Raw genomic sequence first — 18,727 nt, forward strand, 5'->3', positions numbered from 1 at the left:
GCATAGTAGCTGGGACTTTAATACCTGGGTCCGCCCCTTCCGGTTCCTTGGGTAGACTGCACTCCCCGTCCACTCGAGGTGCTTAGTAAAGGTTTATTACATTAAAAATACATCACTGGGCCTGAGGCACGCAGGGCTTGGCCCCATGTGGCCACCACCTTGGAGCTCAGGAACCACCTAGAACACGTGGAAGCAGCAGCAGCTGAGTGTCCCGACCCTGCCAGCAAACCGCCGGGCACCCCCGAAGACCCTGTTTGAATGGCTCCATCCCGGGCAGAGGCAGCACCCCTCTTCTGCAGCGGGCTCCACGGCCGGCACAGGGCCAGGCACGCAGTGGCACATGGGGACATCCGCTGACGGAGGAGCCCGGGGCTGGCTCACCTGCCTCACATCCTCTTCCTCATCTTGCCCTTCTTGGCGGGGGCGCCTCGGCCGAAGGCGGCCCGCTGCAGCTCCTGCGCGCGGCGGCGGTTGCGGGCCGAGAGCTGCTTCAGGCCCCCGCGCTGTAGGAAGCGAAGCTTCTGCGCCCGGCGCCGCTGCTTCAGAATCTGCTGCTTGGTCTTGAGCTCCGAGCGCACGCGGCCTGCAGGGGCGCCTGGGGTGCGGGGCTGGGACGCACCTGCCAGGACAGGAATTCAGAGAGCTTGGCTTTCTAGTCACTCCTACGGCCTCCTCTTCCCAGATGCCTCCAGACCACGCCCCTCCCCCGCTCCCGCTCTGGGTTCACTGCTGTGGCCCCAGTGGTCTGGCTGATGGTAGACGCTAATAAAGCTTCCAGAGTCTGCTGTCATGGTCAACGGCGTGGACCCTCAAGCCCACACTGCCCGGGTTCAAATCCCAGCCGGGACCTCCCGGACCTTGAGCAAGTCACTTAACTTCTCTGAGCCTCCGTTCCCTACTCTGAATTACAGAATAGCACCTACCCCACGGGTCCCAATGCGGAGATGAGGAGGAGGCGTGTACCGTGCTCAGAACAAGAGTCAGCCCAGAGTAAAGGCCTCCTAGGTGCACTATCACGAGTGTAGACCGTCCGATGGAAATTATTGAGCATGTGCTCCATGCCGGGCACTGGGACCCAGCACTGACTGAGAAAGGCTCCAGTCCCTGTCTCCAAGGACTGCACGCGCTAGGCTTGTTAGCTTAACTTCCTTGGGCAAGAGAGAGGTCAGAGAGGGCCAGAGAGGGGAAGGGATGTGCCCACAGTCACAGAGCAAAGTGGTACCAGCAGACGCCAGTGGCCCCACCCCAGCCTGCTCTCCCAGGTCTCCGAGAGGGCACTTATTCTCTGCCTCCCTGGCTCCCCACTAAGCCCTGGGTCCCCTTCCTCTACCACGTTCCCTCTCCCTGCCTGGCTCCTCCCTTCCCACAAGAGTGACCTTTTCCGGGCTCCCACACAGATGATCATTAAGGCGGCCCCAGATGTCTCCACGGGGGCCAGGGTGCCTGACAGGGACCCATCACCTCCAAGGAGGACAAAGCACGGAGGGAGAACAGCTGCTCCTTCCTGAAGCCCACAGGCCATTCTCACCCCGTGGCCCAGCAGGCCCAGAGCAGTGGGTAAAACCAGGAGCTGGGCCATGAGGGGTGAGAGGCCCGGGGAAGGCAGGAGCCCGTCCACAGGGGCACCGAGAGAGGGAGATGGAGGCACCAAGCGGGAAAAGAGACACACAGAGAGACAGGGAAGGAGAGAGACAAAGACTGAGAGATGCGTGTGTAGAGAGGAAGAGAAACGACGAGGGAGACAGATGGAGACGGAGAGGAGACAGAAAGACCAAGACATGGGAAGAAAGGAGACCAAGACAGAATGAGGAGAAAGGCAGAGAAAGGAGAGGGACAGGAATGCAGAGTCAGAGAGGAACAGGGACCCAAAGAGGAAGCTTCCAAGAAAATCAGAGACAGAAAGGGAAAACTGGAAGAGACCTAGCCAGAGAGGAGAGACGCTGAGGGAAGAGGGGAGTCCACACGGAGCACTGAAGGGACCTGGAGGGAGGTGCAGAGGACGAGCTAAGGGGCTGTGACAGAGAACAGCGCCCAGACTGAAGGTCCCAGACCCAGAGACACCCAAGAGGAAGTGAGCAGCCCTTCGAGGTTGCGGGGAGACAGCAGGGCTAGGTCCCTGGCCCAGGAAGGCCCTGGGGAGGGGAAGCACCTAGGCCCAGTTGCCGCTCTCGTGAGCTAATTCGCTCCCCGCGCCTGTAAGACAGACGTTCTGTCTTCTTGCCGCCAGGTCACGAGGGGAGTGTCCAGCACAGAACCTGTCCCCACACAGCAAGGGGGAGCCCGCTGACAGAGGTGGGGGCAGGATGGGGGCCATCCCTCCCCCAGGGCACGGTGGACGTCCTGAGCCCTGCCACCCCGTGGTCCTTCTGCCCTGAGGGGCTGACCAAGGCCCTGGCATACAGGGCGGCTGAGCCGCTTGGTGGCTGTAAAGGACAGACTCTGGCGGACAGAGCCCGCTCAAATCCCACTGCAGCCTGGCACAGGCGCAAGGGCTCAGCCCGGCCAAAGACAACCAAGTGATGCTGATCAAATGGACCACTTGGCAACCTGTTTTGAGGACCATCCTACCTTGGCCTCTGCCCCACTTCCCGCCTCTTCGCTCTGGGCCTCGCTGGTGGGATGGTCCTTCGTCTTCTGAGTCACGATCATCGATTTTCTGTTTCTGTTTCCACTTCTGGTAGCTGGGAAGCCGCGTTAAGGAGGCTGCGTGCCGGACCATGATGCCCTAGACACCAGTGGGCGGGGAGCAGGTCCTGAACCCCCTCCAGCGGATATAGGTACCACCTCTCCGGGTGGGGCAACAGAAGCTGTTCACCCCGCCCCCACATCCAGAGTACGCACTGATAGAGGCTGCTCGGCCCCTCCCCTGACCCACTCCCACCTCCGGGGGCTGCTCGGCCCCGCCCCCCCGCCCCGCCCCTCTGGATACAGGTCCCGTTTGTAGGAGCTGCTGATGTAGCGGCCACTCTCGGTCTTTATCTTTTTCTTGTCTTCCTGTCCTGACTGTCCCACAAACCGTTTCTTCTTCCGGTCCCTGCGGGAGACAGAGTTGGGAGAGCTAATGTGGAAGGAGGTGGCCTGGGGCTCACGCTTCCCCTCGGCGCCTGTTTCTTCCCCACCCCCTCAAGGGAAGCAGCCAGCCGATGTCCAGCATACAGCAAGTGCTCAATAAAGGCCCATTCCCTGCCCCTTTTCACCTCTTCGTGGCAGCCTACGTCTCAAAAGGTGGTGTGGGGGTCACTGGGAATTGGGGGGCTTGTATCAGGGGTAGGGGCTCAACGGAGGTTCCCAATCCTACCCCACCACCTCCTGGCTCTGTGACCCTGGGTTAAGTCACAGCATTTCTCTGGAACCACAGTCCAAATGGGAGAAATGCGTCAGGAGCTCTGTCGAGAAAGACGAGCTGGCAGCAAGGAGAGATGGATCGAGATCCGTGCTGTGTACGGTCACATCAAGGGGACAGGACGTGGGGGTGGGGGCGGTGGGGTCACTGTCCTTGCTGTATGTCATCACATGGGACAACCCAGAAGGGCTCACAATCCATGCTGCACAAAATCAAGTGGGGGGTGTGATACTTCCTGCTCTAGGGGAACAAACGGGAGTCAGGACAGATAGGGGCCACCTGCCCACTGTGTGGGACCGCAGGGCAGACAGGGGGGCACGGGGGTGCATGCTCACTCGCTCGCTCGCTCACTCACCACTTGAGCTGCTGCCGGCCCCTGGTCAGGTTCTGGGCCTCGTCCCCCATCAGGTCCAGGACAGCGCCAGCCACCTGTTGCTCGAATGCCCCCCCATCCCCACCGATGCTCAGGCTGCAGAGGAAGGGCGGGGACATGCCACAGGGTCAGTGGGGGGTCCATCAGGCCCCACCTGCCCCACCCCAGACCAGCCGGCCACTCACCCGCGCTCACTGTCAAAGTCCTTGGGCCGGTAGGGGATGTAGAACTCCTGGTCCCGACGCCGGGCTTCCTCCCTCCGCCTCTTGGCTCCCTGGTTGGGTCCCAGCTGCTGCCGTTTCCGGCCCATGACTTCCGTGAAGACATCCTGGCAGACCGAGGCCGGGCGTCACACCCGCAGCCCCGGGGGAAGCCGCCGGCCTCTCCACCCGCCAGTCCAGCTAGAGTTAAGGGCCAGCAGCTTCTGGGACTTTAAAAGTTTGGAACTGCCATCTGCACCCTCTGTTTCCTCGTCCGCACTGCGGGACGACCTCAGCGCCAGCAGAGCAGGCCAGGGGCAGGAGGAGGGGGCTGTGGGCCAACCGGGGTAAGACCCACTTTCCAGCCCCAGGCCCAGACTCTAGGGTCGCCACGGTGGGGGCCATACCTCCATACTCTCTCCCGCTGCCTCCTCCTCCTCCTGGGGCTTCTGTTCCAGGGGTGCCGGGCAGCCGGGGGCGGGGCCAGCTGTGTCCTCCTGCCGCCCCTGCCGTCCCTGCTGGAAGCTGGCGATGGCCTTGCGGTCCTTTTGCCGCTTGGCGCGCATCACCTGGCTGCTCAGGTCCCGGCTGGAGGCGTTGATCTCAAAGATGGTCTGTGGAGGGAACACATGAGTCCTTCACCCACCGGCCTGCTTCTCCCCAGCCCTGCCCTCACCAGCCTGGTGGGCTCCCTATGGCATTCCTCCCCGAGTCCTTTCAACTCTATGAGGTGCATACTCTGGTTCCCTGCATTTCACCATTAGAAAGGAGGCCCAGAGAGGGCAAGTAACCAACCCGAGGTCACAAGGCTGAGACAAGCGAGCGTGGCATTTCGATCCTGATTTACTTGGTTCTGAAACCAGTACTCTTAACTAGGACCCTCTCCAGCTCCTTTTCCCTGATACTGGCTGCCTGCCAGTCTTGCCCACTCCTAAGTAGGTCCTTCCGAGCTTCTGTGCATGCTTGGCATAGGCCCCAGATGGGGTGCCCAGTGGGAGCCAAGAGGGGATGACAGGTGCCTGAAATCACAGACAGGCCTGGCAACATCACTCCCCTCTGTGAGCCTCAGTCTACCCCTCTGGAAGGGGCAGGAAGTGGCTACCACACGTGGAATCTGCTGCAGACCAGCAGAGATGGTTCTAGAATAAGAGGCATCTCTAGGGATGCTGAAGAGGCAGTGCCTCAAGCTCAGAAGAAAAGCCCCGCTGGGGTCCTGCTGGGGGTCAGGAGCTCAGCCAGAGTCCTGGCTCCACGGCAGCCACCGTGACCCCCGGCCCCGTGGGCTCTCCCACTCTGACTCACCGCCCGCGAGCGGTAGCTCTTGATGCTGTCCACCAGCTTCAGCCGCTGCAGCTCCTTCTCCTCGAAGCGCGAGCCTAGTGGGCATGGGGAGGAGGAGGCGTGAGGCCGGGGAGGCTCCACGGGGCCACCCGCTGCCCACCGCCCCAAGCCCCCTGCAGGGACTCACTGAAGAGGGGGTGCAGACCCAGTCCCGCGAGGTCCAGCTCCTTGGCCCGCTTGATGGACTCAGGCGAGGGCGCGGGCCGGGAGCGCACGTACTGCTGCTGGGCGTTGTCGGCCACCCGGCCCAGGCCCCGCAGCTCCAGCACCGCTGCCAGGGTGCTCCGCAGGCCGCCCTCCTCGTCGTCCACCACGCTCTGCGGCACCCGGCCCAGCACGCCGTCCGCGCCGCCCGCACCTGCCGGCACACACGCAGCCCATCAGAGGCCTGCTAGCCCGGCATCCTGCCTGCACCTGTCCCTCCCCTCCCCGGCCCGGAAGCGCGAAATAATCCCCAGCTACAGAGCGGCTGCTCCGACCGGCCACTCAACCGAGCTCGACCCGCAATTACAGCCCGAGGGCCGCTACCTGTTCTCCCCAAGATCGTTTTCTTGGAACTCAGCCCCCCCATGAAGGTTCTTATTGTCCTTGGCTAACTTGTCACCAGAAGGGCGGGACTGAGGAGCTGCCGCGGGTCATCGGACCTGCGGAGCCTAAGCCATTCCCTCGCTCGCTCTTTCTGTTGACTCTCCCATGAGACCATGGGATCCCCCAACAATCCCACGTTACAGAAGAGGAAACTGAGGCTCAGCAGAGGTTTAGGCTTGCCCAGCAGCATGCTGCAGGGTGGTGTCAGGATTCAGCTCCTGCATCGGGTCAAGAGCCTGGCCGCCCACCTCCTCCGGACTATGTCGGTCCCGGGCCATGCTGCCCACCCTGCTGAGCTTCGGGGCAAACCCCCCAACAGCGAACTACTCCACAGCTGGCTTCTGCTAGGACGCCGTGGGGGCTCCTTCCCTCTCCCTGCCCCTCCCACCCCCACTGCTGGGTCTCAACCCAGGGGGTCTGCCAAGGGCTCCAGAATCTACATTTGGACAACGGGCCCAGCGGCTCGGCGGCAGACACTCCTGATGCTCTGACCCTCGGATGCAGCACACAGTAGGTGCTCAGTGAACACGTGTGGGGCTGCCCCCAGCACGGGCTCCATTACACCTGGCTTCTTGAATCCAGGCTCCCACCTCCCTGCCGAGTAACCAAGCAACGTGGGATGCGTGGCTGGGCCTCACCTGTAAAGCGACCCTCCCGATGTTCCCAGATGGACACAGGAGACAATGTACACTAACAGTTTGACACACAGTAGGACCACAGGAGGAGGCTCCCGTGATCGCTGTTGCCCGCCCCATGCAATCCCGCCCCACAGAGAATAAGGGAAAGTTCTGTGAGCTCAGCCTGAATGAACCTCAGTCTCCCTCTGCCTGCCCCGGAAACTTAGTCAAGGGCAGGGTCTCAAACAGATACCCGCAGGGGCCAGACAAGAGGAGCAGGGGAGGCAGGGACTACAGTGAACCTGGGGGCCCATCTATCCGGGGCACGTGGCCCAGACCAACTGCGTAGCAACCTCAGGATAAGGTAGACTGAGCAGTTAGACCCAGCCGTTTTCCAACAGACATCAGGAATCTGGATTTTTATGTGAAATTCTGAGTTTAAAATACAGGGATCGCGCCCTAGGGTCAAATCCAGCCCAGCCTCCTCCCAGAGCCTGCACCGTGAGCTCCGCAGGTGACCCACAGGGACCTCCTGCCTCAGTGTCCCAGCCTCCACTCACCTGAGGACCCCTCATGGGGGGGGGCAGGGGTGAGGGCGCGGCCGAGGAACAGGTGCAGGTCCAGCAGATAGGGGACCTCGTCTGGGGCCACCAAGGAGTAGGCTGTGCCGCTTCGGCCGGCCCGGGCCACGCGGCCTGTGGTGAAAAAAGGTCAAGCTGAAGCAAAGACAAAGGGCCCTATAGCCCAGCATGAGTCCCGCTGGCCCGACTCTAAGGGGTGCAGGCCAGGCCAAGGCCACACCTCCCTGAGCTGCTGTCCTCGACTACAAAAAGAGAAGGGGCCCCAACAGTCACCAGGGTTCCCTGCACAAGCGTGTGAGCCCACACAGTGCTCTGGGAAACAAGCAGAAATAAAGGTAAGGCCCTGTGTTCGTTATCAGCATCAAAAGTCTTCAGCACCCCCACTTCGGGAGACTTTCCCCAAGGAAATAACCAAGGACCCAAAGATGCACATTCAACGGTGTCTACAGCAGCTCTGCCTGGAACAAGCCCAAGTGGGAAACCACTTCAAGACTTGACAGAGGCCTGGCTAAACGACTTAGCTGATGACCACATGATGGGACAAAAACACAGGTGAGGAAAGGGGCCGGCACACTGTGGCCAGTGACCAAACCTGGCCCCCTCCCTGTTTGTGTCAATAAAGTTTTATAGGCACACAGCCATGCTCCTTCATTTACATATTTTCTCAGGCTGCTTTCGAGCTACAATGGCAGAGATCAGGGAGATTACATGCCCTCAGAGCCTAAAGCATTTACTATTTGGCCCTTTACAAACTCAGATTTGCCAACCCCGTCACAGCGTGATGTTTAATGGTGAATGGAAAACACGCGCGCAAGACAAAGGTGACAGGAAAGAATGTCCAGTGTGATTCTAATTCTGTGTTGAGTGAATCCAAGTGTAAAGTTACCTCTGGCTTGTTTCTGCATCTTGCAAAAACAAGAGTCACCACATTTGCAAGATTCGTTCTGGGTGGTCTGACTCTCACCGTGGGTCACACGGCACATGAGAAACTCCCTTTGCGGGGGGGGGGGTGTTCTGCAGACCCCTCAAGGAAGCTGAAGCCAGCTCTTCCCAGAGCCATAGATACCAGGGCACAGCAAGCAGCAAACAACAAGGAGCCCAGGCCCCCAGACCTGCGGCTGGGGACCTGGATGGAGGCCTCCCACACGCCCCGACTGAAGGTGGCAGCAATTCTCCCGGGGCCCAGCATGGGCAGCCAGAATTTACTTATTCAACGAAGTTCAATGGCATGGAACCTGCCCACCAGATTCTCCTCTCACGCATTTAACTTATTTGTACTTAAAAACGAAGGCACAGTTACAAGTTAAAAGGAGGCAAAGAGAATAGAATGGTGGTTGCCTGGGGCTGGGGGAGGGAGGGCAGGGAGTTAGTGTTAATGAGAACAGAGTTTCAGTTTGGAAAGACGAGAAGGCTCTGGAGGTGGACGGTGGTAACGATTGCACAACCACACGAACGTACTTAACGCCTCTGAACTTATACCTAAAAACGATTAAAATTGCAATCATGCATGGTGTATACTTTACCACGATTTTTAAAGAGGCAGCAGTGGCAAGAGACATACTAAAATGACAGCCATGTCACCAGGGAGGCAAGCAGGGACAGTGGTGAAGAGGAGGTTCCAAACCCAGCGGTCCCACTTTGCTACCTGTATGACCCCTGGCCAGTTATGAACCTCCCTGGCCTCAGTTTCTTCTTCTATAAGATGGGGCTGATGCTGCTGGCACCCACTACATAGGATGGTTATGCAGACGGAAAGAGTCAGTAAAATGCTAGCACCCAGGCCCGAAAGGAGCGCTGGGGGGGGGTGGGCACCAGCTGCTGTCGTATCCCCAATGACAGGCACATGGCTTACTGCCTTCTGTGTGCTTTGCTTCATTTTCCAGTTTTCCTACTATGTGGGAACCTTTCTTTTTTTTTTTTTTTAAAGATTTTATTTATTTATTTGACAGAGATAGAGACAGCCAGCGAGAGAGGGACCACAAGCAGGGGGAGTGGGAGAGGAAGAAGCAGGCTCATAGCAGAGGAGCCTGATATGGGGGCTCGATCCCATAACGCCGGGATCACGCCCTGAGCCGAAGGCAGACGCTTAACCGCTGTGCCACCCAGGCGCCCCTGGGAGCCTTACTTTTATCCCTGAAAAATTACAGAGTACTTGGCCTGGGAGGGCAGAGATGAAGGTGGGTCCCACGTGCTAACTCGACAAAGTCAGGAGCCCCTTCCCGTCTGCCCTGGATGACAGGAGGCAGAGGGGTCCGTGTGTTATTTCGATCTTGCAAGGTTTGAAGGAGAGGAACTAAAAAGACAGAGTTTCAGGGAGAGGACCGTGAGGAGGAGGGAGTCAGGGGACATGCCACCAGGCCCCAGGACAGGAAAGGGAGAGAGAGCCCAGAACGGGGCATCCAGACAGCGGGAGGATCGCAGCTGCTCAGAGCTGTGGGAACCAGGCCTGGGCCACATCCCCAGAGATGCGAACTCACGGGGCCTCTGGCCAGGCCTCGATTTCTCTGCCTAGAGCACTGAGCCCTGCACCATCAGCTCCCACCCTGGGCCAGGTCCAGCCATGGGCTCCTCACCCACGCGGTGCAAGAAGAGCTTGCCCTTGGCAGGAAAGCTGTAGTTGATGACGTTGTCCAGTAGCGGGATGTCCAGGCCGCGGGCTGCTAGGTCCGTCACGATGAGGGTGGAACACTTGCCGTGGGTGAACTTGGCGAGGTTGATCTTGCGGGCCGTCTGGTCCAGGGCACTGTAGATGTGGGTGCAGCTCACCCCCTGCGTCGTCAGCAGCTGTGCAGAGTGAAGACAAGAGGGAGGGAAAGGGGTAAGAGGGCTTCCAGGAGACAGGAGAGGAAACCAGGCCACGGCGGGGGTGCCACGCTGTGCTGGGAAGACCGACGGCTCTGGAGGGGGACACCTCTGGTCTGAATCCTAACTCTGAGGGGTAGTGTCATCAGTACAAACGGGGCCTCTATCACCTCCTATCTCTCTGCAGGGCCAGAGGGGTATCAAAGGAGATGACATGTGCAGAGGTCTCCTGTAAAAGTGCCAGCCCAGAACACCAACCTCATCCCGCCTCTGCCACTAACATGCTGTGTGACCTTGAGCAAATTACCTAACCTCTCTGTGCCTTTGCTTTCCTTATCTGTAGAATGGGGGAGACTAATAGTTCCTTCTTTGTGGCTTTGTGACAAGGACTAAATGAGTTACTATACATACAGGGCTGAGCCCAGGGCCAGGGACATAAGAAGTACTGTGACAGTGTTAACCGCTCTTTAAAAATTACTATTTTGGTTTTATTCATCAGTGATCCCAGCAGCTGCACAAAGGAAGCACCGTTAAACGCACGTGAAACCCAGTGAACTGCGTCCTCAGATAACAGACCCCAGGTGCGGCCACCGGGGTAGGTGGTAACGACTGGGAAGGGGCACCGGCAGCCTCTGGGGCAGCTGGACTGCCCCAGGCCAAGGGTCCCGGGTATATACATATAGAAAAACTACACCATGCTACTCCTGGAAGCTCAGGACACTTTACCCAGCTTCCAGCTTGCAGGGCACACCTCCATTTTAAAATGTGAGATACACGGAACGCTGAAAATCTACAGAAAATGGGAGGATTGGGGGCTGGGGAGGTACACATCAAAACAACCTGGATGTAGGGAACTATCAGAGGAATCAAGACTGGGCCTGAGTTGATAACTGAGTACTTGGGAGTTCGTGATGCTATTCGCTGACGTTAGTATGTGCTTGGAATTCTTTTTTGTTTTTTTAAAGATTTTATTATTTATTTGAGAGAGAGAGAAAGAGAGAGAGAGAGCGTGCTCATTCGAGAAAGAGCCGGGGTGGGGGTGGGGGGTGGGTAGCAGCAGAGGAAGAGGGAGAAGCAGGATCTCTGCTGAGCAGGGAGTCGGCTGCAGGGCTCGATCCCAGGACCCTGGAATCAGGACCTGTGCCCAAGGCAGATGCTTAACTGACGGAGCCACCCAGGCGCCCCAGCAATTCTTTATGACCAAAAGTTAAAGAATAAAAGAGGACCAGCCCTGGCCAGGCCTGTGCCCAGCTCTGGTGCTGCCCTCTGGTGGCCGCACACGGAACTGCAGCTCCGACCTTGCCACAGAGGAGGTGGTGTCCCCAGGAGGATGGCCCAGTGGTGGCTTCCCCAACCGACCCCCTCAGGGCCCCCTCACCTCGCTGAGGTACTCGGCGTGGTGCTTCGTGGCCACAAACACCACCGTCTGGTCCTGGGGCCGCACCACGGTGCGCAGCAGGTGGAGCAGCACGGCAGCCTTGGTGTCCTCGCGCACCAGGAAGAAGGAGGTCTGTGGGGAGAGGGGCCGCGGTGGGCGCACAGGGCCTTGGCAGCAGGCCGGGGCAGGGGCACGGGCGGAGCCTCACCTTGAGCTGCTCGTTGAGTTTGGCATCCACATCGAGCCGGATGAGCACGGGCTCCGTGAGGCCTGCGGTTGGCACAGGGCGGGTGTTGGGGGGTGGGTAGTCACGGAAGGACGAGCCCCGCAAGGCCCCAAACCGGCGGCGGCCCCTAGCCGCGCCCCGGCTCACTCACCCGCCCGCGCGAACTCCACCAGCAGTTTGGGCAGCGTGGCAGAAAACAGGACGGTCTGGTGGCCCCCGGGGAGGCGGCTGATGATTTCCTGCAGCTGCTCAGCAAACCCCATCTCAAAGAGCCTGAGGACAGAGGGCGGGGGTCGGGAGAGGGGCTTCCACCCCAGCGAGCTCCAAACCCGCCGCCCTTGCCCCCGGCGCACTCTCTGCCACTTGCACTGTGTGTGCCCCATGTGATTCTTCACGTCACTTTTTAGTTCACCTTTTCTCTGCGTGACCACCTCATCCCCACAGTGATGACCTAAAATCCTTGAGTCTGATCTCAGTTACACGGCTCAGTGTCATGCTGAAGCCAAAGCTAGCGGCCCTCCCTCGGCGCCAGGCACGGTTTGAGTGCTTTCCAAGCACTGACTCTCCCAGCACCTGCCAGTGTGGGCTAGTGGATCCCCTGTCCATGGATGAGCCCACCAAGGGCCACGGACCCTCAGATTTGCCCAAGTTCACAGAGCTGGGTTATGATCCCACCCCGTCTGGCTCCAGTCGGCGCTCCCCACGCTGTGCTACTTTGTATTTCTTTGAAATCATGTGTTTGCTGTTGTACTGTTTCCTTCCATATCCCTAAAAAGAAATACAGTATACAAACACAAAATAAAAACTGTCGGTGCTGCCCCGGGTCTGTGGCCCACGTTGGGGGAAACGCTGCCTTGAGCACGGCCACACAGGCCTCTCCCGGTGAAGTGCTGCCTCCGGGCCTCGGGGCCAACCTTGGCGCAGGTGCGCAGGCAGCGCGCGGCCTCACCTGTCGGCCTCGTCGAACACCACGTACTCCACACTCTGCAGCCTCAAGTTCATCTCCACAGCCACGTGCACCAAGCGCCCAGGGGTAGCAATGATTCTGGAAGGGGGCGTGCAGGCCAGGTCACCCGGGGCCGGGGCCGCCGGCAGAGCCCTCCTCGCCCTCCCCAGCAGCTGGCCGTCGGGGAAGAGACCCCAGACTGCCGTCTTCAACCCAAACTCACATGTCGGGATTTTCATGCAGGGCGGCAAACTGGTCTTCCATCCTGCGGGGGAAGAGGAGGTGTCAGCTTGACACACAGGCCGCTTTAGTCCCTCTCTGTCTCCAGAACCAGGTGGCCAGGTGAGGCCCACACCCGCCCCCAGGCTCCGAAGTCGGGAAAGGCTATGGCTGAGCTACTGGGCAAAGGCGCTGCCCTGACAAGACATGAGTTCAAACATACAGACGGACTGATACTGCAGAGTTCCCCAAGAGATGGGCTCAGCCCCGGAGCTCCCCTCATTCCCTCTCTGGACTGTCACCTACCAGCTAACCCCGGAACTGCCAGCTCCCCAAGATGTCAGGCTGCTGGGTCTCTGTCCTTGTTCTTAAACCCCCGGGGCACACAGCCCTAACGCTGGTCCTCCTCTGAAACACCCTCGGAACACCTATAGGAGCCAGAATTTTGAGTCTGGCCTAGCCCAGGGAGGCATTTCGGACAAGCAGGAGCTCCAGAGATAACAAATTACAACGCGGGCAAAAGAACACTTAAAAGCCAAACATTCTTCTCAGAATTCAAAGCGACCGGTCACAGTGACATTCCGAGAGAAGAATAAGGAAGGGGCTGCCCTGTGAAGGAGAAGCTGTGGGACGGGGCAGGAGACTGGGGTCCAATCTTAGCTCGACCACCAAATCGCCACGCGGCTCTGGGCCCGTCACATCCTCGGTCTGCTCATCTGGAGAACAGATATGGTGACTGCCACCCCAAAAGATGAGACCACTGCATCGGGAAACCTGAGCTATTACCAACGCTCCTTGATTTCTGGGCAACAGCTCACTATTAGGTGTGCGTATTAAAGTAGGTACAACCGAGCAGCCTGAGAGTCGACCCTGTGCACCGCCAGCTCCCCTAGGAGCACCCAAACCCCTTTAGGAGCTGCGTGGGAAACTCCTATGGTATTTCACTGCCTGTTCCCCCTTCTCTTTGGGGTGCGCAGAGACGCTGCCACTGTTTCTAAGCCTCCCGGGCTCTGTTGACCCGGCACCCAGGAGACTCGGCTGGTGCTTGCAGGGTGGGGCCCATGGCAGGGGGCGAGGGGGTTCTTACTTGTCCCCGCCCAGGATCAGGGCGGTCCTGAGGCCTGTGAACTTGCCGAGCTGTGAAGAGAGAGAGAGGGAGAGAGATGACTCAGCCCGTGCAGGCCTCCCTGACCGGCCCGGCTCAGCCCAGCCCAGCGGCCCCAACAAACCTCCTTGGTGAACTTCATGGTCTGCAAGGCCAGCTCGCGGGTGGGCGAGAGGACGAGGGCGCGGGCCCCGGTCTGGGCGCTGCGGGTCTTGAGCCGCTCGAACATGGGGATAAGGAAGCAGGCCGTCTTGCCGCTGCCGGTCCGGGCCATGGCCACCACGTCCTTGCCATCCAGGATCACCGGGATGGTCTGCAGGGAAGCGGGTGGGAGAGGGGCAGGGTCAGGTCCTGCCCCCTGTACCACACGCTCCAGAGCACTGAGCCCCCAGGGAGAGGGCGAACTCGGGGTCTCGCCAAGTGGGAAGGGGTCTGTTGCCCGGTCCTGAGCCCATTCCTGCCAAGGCTTATTTTGTACACTTCCAGGGATGAGCAGCTCACTACTCCCAACTCTTTCCACTGCTGGAACACACCCTTCTTAGGTAAAACCAGACTCTACCTCCCAGTCTTATCCTCGTCCTCAGAACCCCAGAGAATCATTGTCCACCTCTTGGCTAAATGTCTGAGAACAATGCTCATGACCCAGAGGTGATAATGGGGCACCTGCGAGTTGCCTGGACAGGGGCTTAGCAGTGGGCAGCCCTGAGGAGGCTCAAATGGCAAAGAGGACAACTTTCTCCACCTGGGAAACAGACCAGATGTGACAGCTCAGACAGGGGGCAGGGGTCTCGAGGCTGGACAGGAGGGTCAAATCCCTCCCCCCAAGCCCCATTAACCTTCCCCGTCTCGTACCTTCCTCTGGATGGGTGTTGGCACCTTGTAGCCCTTCTTCATGATGCCCTTGAACACTGGGTAGCTCAAGCCTGGGAGAGAGACAGGGGTGGTCGGGCGAGGGCAGCCCCGTGACACAACACAGAAAGCCGACCAGGCCAGATGACCGTATCATCAACATCAACAGCAAGAAAAAAACGAAAGGCGACGGAACAAAACTTAGGAGACAAACCGAGCCCCGGGTGGGATTCACCTCACGCAGATACACGCTTAGTGCCGTGAGCCAACCTGGGGTCTCAAGGTGGCGGGATCTAAGCCCTGCTGAGGACCTGTGCCCATTGCAGGCAAGGGAAAGGTCACGTGGCAAGTATTTAGGGCTACCGAGAGGGGATGTCTGCAACTCGCATCAGAATGCTCCAGGATGCGGAGGACAAGCAAGGGGGTGGTTTGGAGCAACAGGATGGTCGACACTGGCGATGGGTACGGGGAGACTCACTGTTTTCTATTTTTTTATATGTTTGAAATTTTTTATAGCTAAAAAAATGGGTGGGAAGTGGTCAGGGGCTGCGAAGGGCGCAGGTGTGGGTGCTGACCAATGAGGCACGTGGCCCCGCATGAGGGAGGAGGTGGCTTTGGAGACTGAACATGACTCGGCCTTGTGGCAACGAGAGGACAATGGGAGGCCTGGGGACAGGAAGCACCGTGGCTGTAGCTGCTTTTTCGTCAACCCTTCATCTTTCTGATCCAGAAAGGCAAAAAGTAACCACATGTAGATATTTTTATTTGCTTTTTCTCTAATCACTGATAAAAGTTTAGTAGTTTTAACATATTAATTCACCGTCCAAATTCCTTTTGTGAGTCGACTATTCATTTTCTTCACCCAATGTTCTATCAGGGTATCTTTTTCTTACTGATTTGTAAAAGCTCTTTGTATGTTAGCGATGTTAATCCTGGATCTGCCCCCAAGGTGGCAAGTACGTCCCTGATACAGCATTTACTTTGACTTAGTTTACAGGGTTTTTTGGCGAACATACATCTAAACGAAAAAAAGTCAAATTAGACAAGGTTCAGATCATACCTAGGGCTTCTTCTTTTTAAAACTATAAAAATATTCACCTTGATATTTAAATCTTTGCGCCAGATGCTACTGATTGGTAAAGAGCAAGAAGGAGAGCTCGGCGTTATTTCCCGCTAGCCAGGTGTCCCCATACCACCCACTACACCTTTCTGCCCTCTCCTCTGAAATGCATTCTGTCCTGCAGTAAATCCCCAAACATCCTCGCCTATTCTGTGGCCAGCGCTGCCTTGAGTCTGCTTTATCTGCTCTCTCACCGCGCCAGTCCTCAGTCTACCCAACACCTACCACAGAGCTGGGCCCTGAGCACAGAGGGCATGAGGAACCCCTGCTGCGCCTCCCCCAAAGTCCCTGGATGCCTGGCTCACCCACCCATGGACTGGAAGCCTCCGGACTTCTTCTTCTTCTTGTTCTGGGCGCGTACCATCTCCCGCGTGTCCGGCTCCACGTCTGAGGTGCATTCCGAGGTGGGGAAGGTGGGCAGGGGTCTGCCAGGTCCCAGCTGGGAGGGAGGAACAGAGAGGCAGCGTCACCCCAGGCACAATCAGACCACTGGGGACAGGGAGAGGGACTACCTTGTTGTGGGCACCCCTCCATTCAAGCCCATGACGCCCCCGCCAGATCACGTGACTTCTCTACTAAAGGGCTCCCCTATGACTGGGCCAGGGCAGGGCAGAGGGCCAGTGTGTGGGCCGTGCAGATTGACTGCCTAGGTTTCAATCCCAACTCTGTCACTTTGTCACTTACCTGTTGCGATACCTCAGGCGAGACACTTAATCTCCCCGAGTCTGTTTCCACGTCGGGGAAACGGGGATGACATACAAGAGCACATGTCTCACAGGGCGTGTGAAGACTAAATGGGTAAGTGTAAAGCCCAGAGCAGCACCCAGCACATAAATGGTGCTATTATCATCATCGGTATCCTGGTCTGTCATCCAAAGCCCTCAAAATTAAAAACCCTAGGGGGCCAATCAAAGCACATACTGTGTGTGTGGTTCTAGACTTCTCCAAGCTGCCCTGTCCCCCTCTCCTGAGCCCCCTTCTGATCCATCACCCTTCCCAGCTCTGCGCTCTCTCATGCTGGCCTCCTTCCTGCCTAGCCAGAACCCACTTGTCCTAGAACAGATATATCCAACCCAGACACCTCCTCTGGGGAGCCTTCTCAGACCACAGAGCTGTCCCCCTTCCTCTCAGAAATAACATTTCTGGAGCACTAATTCATAATAATGGTTAAAACTTCTGCGGCACTCACTCGAAGCCAGGTGCTGTTCTGCGCATTCGTATAAATTAGCCCACTTTGAATCCTCACGGCAACTCTATGAAGTAGCTATTAGTCTGTCCATTTTACAGAGAAGGAAAATGAGACACAGAGCGATGAAGTGACCTGCCCACGCTCACACAGCCGGCAGGGATTTGAACCCTGGCTTCAGAGTCTAGGTTCTTTCCTCTGTGACCCTCTGTGGCCCCCTACGACCGTCTGGGTCAGAGCTGCAGCGGGTCCAGTGTGGTCTGTGAGCTAAGAATGATTTTATACATTCAAAAGTTTGTAAAAATATCAAACAAAGAAGAGAATGACCTTATATGGCCCCACAAAGCCTAAAATATTTACCACCTGGTCCTTAACACGTAAAGTTTGCCAACCTCTGCTGAATGAGCAGAATGCGTGAACACTGTAATTTAATCCTTTCATGAGTCTTGTAATCCTCTGTCTTGTACACATGTGGAAACTTCTGCCTTCTACAGATGCGGCACAGAGAGATTAAGCAACTTCTCCAAAGTCCCACAGCCAGTACACGGTTGGGCCACATTTGAACACAGAACCGCACCAGGGCAAAGCTTTTTGTCTGAACTGTATCCGTGGGCTCATCTTTGGCACCTACTACCTTGCCCTCTTGTGTGCTTTACCAATTTCTCCACGTTTATAGAGCACCTACTGTGTGCCAAACACTGGCTCCAATGGGGTGCGAAAACATAATAAGATCCAGTCTGGTCCCTGGAACACAGATTCCTCTCTTATCTAAACACCCACTCTTTCATCTACTCACCCAAACCCCACTCTGTGCCAGGCACCGGCTGGGCACAAGGCTGTGGGAAATAATGGGCTTTTAGCTCTTCTGCCCCCCTGGTGATCACATCCGACCCTCCACCTTTTGCATACAGTTGGCACTCAGTAGTGGAAACAGCATGGGCCCTAGAACCAGAGGTTTGAATCCTGGCTCTTCCACTCACAAGCTGTGAAGATCTTGGTCAAATTCCTAAACCCCTCTAGGCCTCAGGGTTCTCCTCTGGAAAATGGGGATGGCAGCACTTAGCTTACGGAGCTGGTATGAGGGTTAAATGATAAGGCTTGTAAAGTTCTTAGCATGGAGTCTGGCACACACTAATCGGTCAGCAAACGCGAGTTTAATTTATTATTTGTTACCCAGGGGCTTGGGGGCGTCACTGCCTCAAGCCACGAGGCCCGGCCTCCGCTTAATTCAACCTGGCAAGAATCCCCCAAACTCTTGGAAGTCAGCGCTTCGGCACCCGCACTTTTCATTGGACCAAAGGGCGCGAGGACCCGCCCCCTGGGCAGGAGGTAGCCAATGAGAGGCCGCGACCGAAAGCCGGCCAGGAAGGCCCGAACGCCCGGGCCCCTGGAACGCATAGGCTCTAGCGTCGGGGGCCGGGGCGTGACGGGTGTGGAGACACGTGCTCAGACTGGCGGTCCTGTCCCCGACCCCCAGCCAGCCGACCTCTCCCCACCCTCAGCCGTGCCCACTCCCCAGCTGAGGAAACCGAGGCCGCGGGGCAATGCGCAGAGCCGGGGCCCGGGCTCCAAAGTGTGCCCCGGCGCCGCTCTCCTACCTTCTGGGCCCGGGTGTCATCTTCCGCCTGTATCTCAAACTCGCCGTCCTCCGAGTCGCTGCTGCGGGCCTGGGAGGCCGCGCCTCGGCGCTTCCGCAGCCCCTTCTTTTTCCTCCACTGCGCCATGGCAGCGCGGGACCGAGGTCCGGCCGCCGCGCGCGTGCCGGCAGCCATGCGGGCCCCGGTGCAGGGAACCGGGGAGGGGGCGGGGCCTGCAGGGACGTACCAACGGCGCAGCCGGGCGGGGGGGGCATC

The 18,727-nt window shown here is 58.1% G+C and overlaps 1 protein-coding gene across 1 annotated transcript; it reads right to left on the reverse strand.

Annotated features, from left to right (window-relative positions):
- Nucleotides 1-73: 73 nt before the first annotated feature.
- DDX54 (DEAD-box helicase 54) lies at nucleotides 74-18,689 on the reverse strand. The gene is made up of 20 exons (XM_011232429.3): nucleotides 18,473-18,689; nucleotides 15,998-16,127; nucleotides 14,572-14,642; nucleotides 13,844-14,032; nucleotides 13,702-13,751; nucleotides 12,619-12,660; nucleotides 12,399-12,494; nucleotides 11,601-11,722; nucleotides 11,432-11,493; nucleotides 11,224-11,355; nucleotides 9,617-9,827; nucleotides 7,023-7,157; nucleotides 5,385-5,615; nucleotides 5,219-5,292; nucleotides 4,324-4,530; nucleotides 3,902-4,044; nucleotides 3,699-3,812; nucleotides 2,930-3,034; nucleotides 2,569-2,681; nucleotides 74-619 (listed from the first exon to the last, which is right to left on the reverse strand). The coding sequence occupies exons 1-20, from the start codon at nucleotides 18,644-18,646 to the stop codon at nucleotides 387-389; spliced, it is 2,634 nt and encodes an 877-aa protein (XP_011230731.2). The 5' UTR covers nucleotides 18,647-18,689; the 3' UTR covers nucleotides 74-386.
- Between the last annotated feature and the right edge of the window lie 38 nt (nucleotides 18,690-18,727).

The sequence above is a fragment of the Ailuropoda melanoleuca genome, chromosome 12 (assembly GCF_002007445.2).
Source record: "Ailuropoda melanoleuca isolate Jingjing chromosome 12, ASM200744v2, whole genome shotgun sequence".
In the NCBI taxonomy this organism is placed as follows: domain Eukaryota; kingdom Metazoa; phylum Chordata; class Mammalia; order Carnivora; family Ursidae; genus Ailuropoda; species Ailuropoda melanoleuca.